Source organism: Zingiber officinale, chromosome 11B (genome assembly GCF_018446385.1).
Source record: "Zingiber officinale cultivar Zhangliang chromosome 11B, Zo_v1.1, whole genome shotgun sequence".
Classification (NCBI taxonomy): Eukaryota; Viridiplantae; Streptophyta; class Magnoliopsida; order Zingiberales; family Zingiberaceae; genus Zingiber; species Zingiber officinale.
Window position 1 is genome coordinate 44,405,137 of NC_056007.1, and position 3,631 is coordinate 44,408,767.

Here is a 3,631-nt window from a genome sequence, read left to right on the forward strand (position 1 = left end):
AGAAAGCCCATTTAGTAAAGACCTATATAAACTATTTAGCCATTTTAAGCTTATGGCATTATTACAACCCAAATAAAGGTAGAAATTGAGTCCAAATTGAGCCTACATATTCATACTGCATAGATATGATACTTAAATGCTAATTCAGCTCATCTAAGGCTTAAATTAGGTTGACTAAGCCGGATGATTTGCTCTTGGTCAAACCTTCACTACAAGAAAATCTTCATTCAACAACACTCAAACGACAACGATTTTATGCCAAATCGTTGGTTTTTTTCCTTTTAACAACGGTTTTAACAAAAACCGTTGCCTTTTAGCATTTTTTTTAGCTTACGATGACGATTTTTAAAAACCATTGTTTATTTATGCTTTTTTGGGGCTACGACAACAGTTTTTAAAGGCTACGACAACAGTTTTTAAAAACTATTGTCTATGTGCGTATTTTTTTGAGATTACGACAACGGTTTTTGAAAACCGTTGTCTATTACGTGTTATTGAATACAGTTGTTTTTTTCCATCGTCGTTTTTTCCCTTCGCAATTTTTTGTCGCCGCGTTTTTTCTTTCCCTCTCCTCGAAATTTTTTGCCGCCACATTCCCCCCTTTACCTTCTCAATCCATAATCATTTTCGTCGATCTCTTCACCTACTTCATGTTTTTTTCTCCTTTCCTCTCCAAGACCTAAACCCATCACCCCTTCACGACTCGTAGCAGATGGACCCCTAGAATTCGTGTCGCTAAAATCGACGGATCTTCATGAATTCCTCCCTCTTTTCAATCTTTCACAGCAACCTCTCTGCGATCTGGTGAGTTTTCCTTCGATTCTATTGCGATGCATTTGGCCCTAGTTTGTTTTGGTGTTACAGTTTCTTTTCTTGTTGTTTGATACATGGAGATTCCTAACTTGAAACTTTCAACTTTTTCTTTGAGTTAATTCATTTTATCAATTGTTTCGTTGATGAGTAATTTCTTTTTTATGGTTGATTCTACATATTATATATTTTGGAGGGGCATTGCTTCTTTATTTCATAGTTTTGGATCTGCAGATGGCAACAAAGGCGTTAACGAAAGAGGCAATTGTAATGACTGAGAAGAAGATGAACATGAGCTTAGGTATGCCGAGAACTTTTTCTGTTGCATCTGAAGTTATTCTATCTGAATAACTTAGTCCTAATACGACTCACACATTTATTGTAGATGATATTATTAAAATGTCGAAGAAAAATTCTGCTAAAGGGAAAAGACCTCTGAGGCCTCTTGTGAGTGAATATATTCTTGCCAGGAAAGTTTTATTTTCCTTCAAATTATTAAACAGTTGATGACAAAATTCCTTGACTTTAGATTAAACACCAAGGCTTTCAGAATAGGAATCCTTCCCATGGTAACACCGTGCTACAGGGATTCATGGATTCCAGATCTTCAATTAGACAGGTAATAACTAGTATACTGTGTTTTTCTAGATGATGTTTATGTTGTACATTTGTTAATCTGTTGTTGACCATCGATGTTTAGGGTGTTCTTGCAAAGAGAAGGTCAAATTTTCATGGGAATCAATTCCCAGTAATCACAGAGGTGGCTAGGAAGGCTGCTTCTGTGTTTACCATTTCTTGATTTTTGACTTGATTGTAAATCAAGTAACACACTTATATATTCTTAAAAAAGATCTTGGAAAAATATTCTTTATCTAATATTTATCATCATCTTTTATTGCTTATTTATATTTGTGCTTTCTTGCAGGAACACTTGTCAAAAGATGATGCTAAATAGCAGTTCTTTAGAATCTTGAGAACTCCTCCTTATGGGAATTCTGTTTTCTTTAGTGCATGGAAGATAGATGATCCTATAGGTCTGTTACTTGGATGAATCATTTTAGAAATTAATAAGTGAGGGGTTAGTTAAAACATATTGTGGGTTATGTTTCTCCTTTTTTGGACAGAAGTCATATCTTTATGAGGGGAAGAAGAAAGGCCCTTAAAACAGAGAATACCAATGAAGAGGATAAGGCATAATCTAATTGTTGTAACAATGTTGAGAGGTTTGGATTTGTACCTGGTCCAGATTTCACTCTGGAATCTTTTGAGATGTATGCAGATGAGTTCAAGAGATAATATTTTAGCAGAAGTGCAAAATTTGTTTTAGGGTCCTGCCAGCAGGAACCTTCCGATGATGATATTGAAGGTGAATATTGGCAGATAGTAGAAAGACCAACAGAAGAGATTGAGGTGCCACAGCATTTCCTATGCAGACATACATAATCATTATGCATTTTCATCTGTTGATTTATTTCACAATTTGGCTTCACAACTTTGATGTGTTGTATCCACTTTCTTCTTTCCTTGAACCTTTGTTGTTTCCATACCTTAATATTAGAAACTTTATTCATATATTGGTTTCGACCAGAACCTGCAGCCAGGTAGAACTCTAACTCATATGCTGACTTTGGTTGTTTAGGTTCTTTATGGTGTTGATTTTGACACTGGGGTTTTCAGTAGTGGCTTTCTCAAAGAGTGATCCTCTGCGAAGGTATGAGTACTAGGGGATTAGTATATGAGTTCTGGATGAAATTTAAATAACATCATGGCATGCTATTATTTTCTAAGAAAAACTGTGTACTAGTCTATTATGTCACAAGATTGTGTTTACATCATTTAATAAGTATCAAATGGCAAGTCATATTTATTCTTTTCCCTTTTTACAAAAAATGAATTTGTATATACAAGGTGAAGCTTCTCTATTAACACAATGCTTCTACAGGAGTTTACTGGAAACTTTTACTGTCATGTTCCAAGAGTAAATAGTTTCATTCTCTAGTTAATTATAATTACCATAGTTCAAAGATGGATTTTTTTTTTCAAATTTCCTCTCACACAAATGACAAATTTCTTCTATGCAGAGTCAATTGTTCTTGCATATGTTATGTCACAGTCGAATCGTCGACACAACTATGGATTAGATCTCCTATTTTTATCTGTTGATGAAGGCATTCAGGTTATAGAGATGATTCACTGGAAAATGTTAAAAGAAATGAAATTAAGGTATTAACTTTAGTTAAACTGCTACTTTCTAAGGCTATGGTATAATTACTAGGGGTGAGAAGTCAACCCGTCAAACCGACCAACCCGCTTATACCGATCCGAACCGAACCGAAAAAAAATCTTCCGGATATAGGGCCAGATGTAGGGTCCTGATATTGCATTATCCGATCTAGTAGGGTCGGATAGATTATTGATGTTGCTACACATTGTAGTAGTTACTGCCAATAAGTTGCTACACATTGTAGCAGCTACTGGCAATTAGCTGCTACAACGTGTAATGAATAATGTCTATTATCATTTTAAAATATTTTTATTTTTTGTTGTTTTATATTTATATTTTATATTTCATTAGATATAGGGTCGGATATCCAGATAACTGACAACCCGGCAAATATCTGATACATAATAACCGTCGGATATAGGACCGGATGTAGGTCCTGATATTGTATTATCTGATCTAGTAGGGCCGGATAGTTTTTTATCCTGATAACCGAACCAACCCGATCCGCGATCACCCCTAATAATTACCATGTTAGGAATTCTTCTTTTATTAATTGAATTTAGTTATTTCTTGATTTTTCTTATGTGGTGGTTATGT

At 34.8% G+C, this 3,631-nt stretch overlaps 1 protein-coding gene across 1 annotated transcript; it reads left to right on the forward strand.

The window, feature by feature from the left end:
- Positions 1–1,044: 1,044 nt before the first annotated feature.
- Positions 1,045–1,765, forward strand: LOC122033895. The gene is made up of 5 exons (XM_042593045.1): positions 1,045–1,111; positions 1,196–1,257; positions 1,340–1,429; positions 1,511–1,591; positions 1,736–1,765. The coding sequence occupies exons 1-5, from the start codon at positions 1,045–1,047 to the stop codon at positions 1,763–1,765; spliced, it is 330 nt and encodes a 109-aa protein (XP_042448979.1).
- The last annotated feature ends 1,866 nt before the right edge of the window (positions 1,766–3,631 follow it).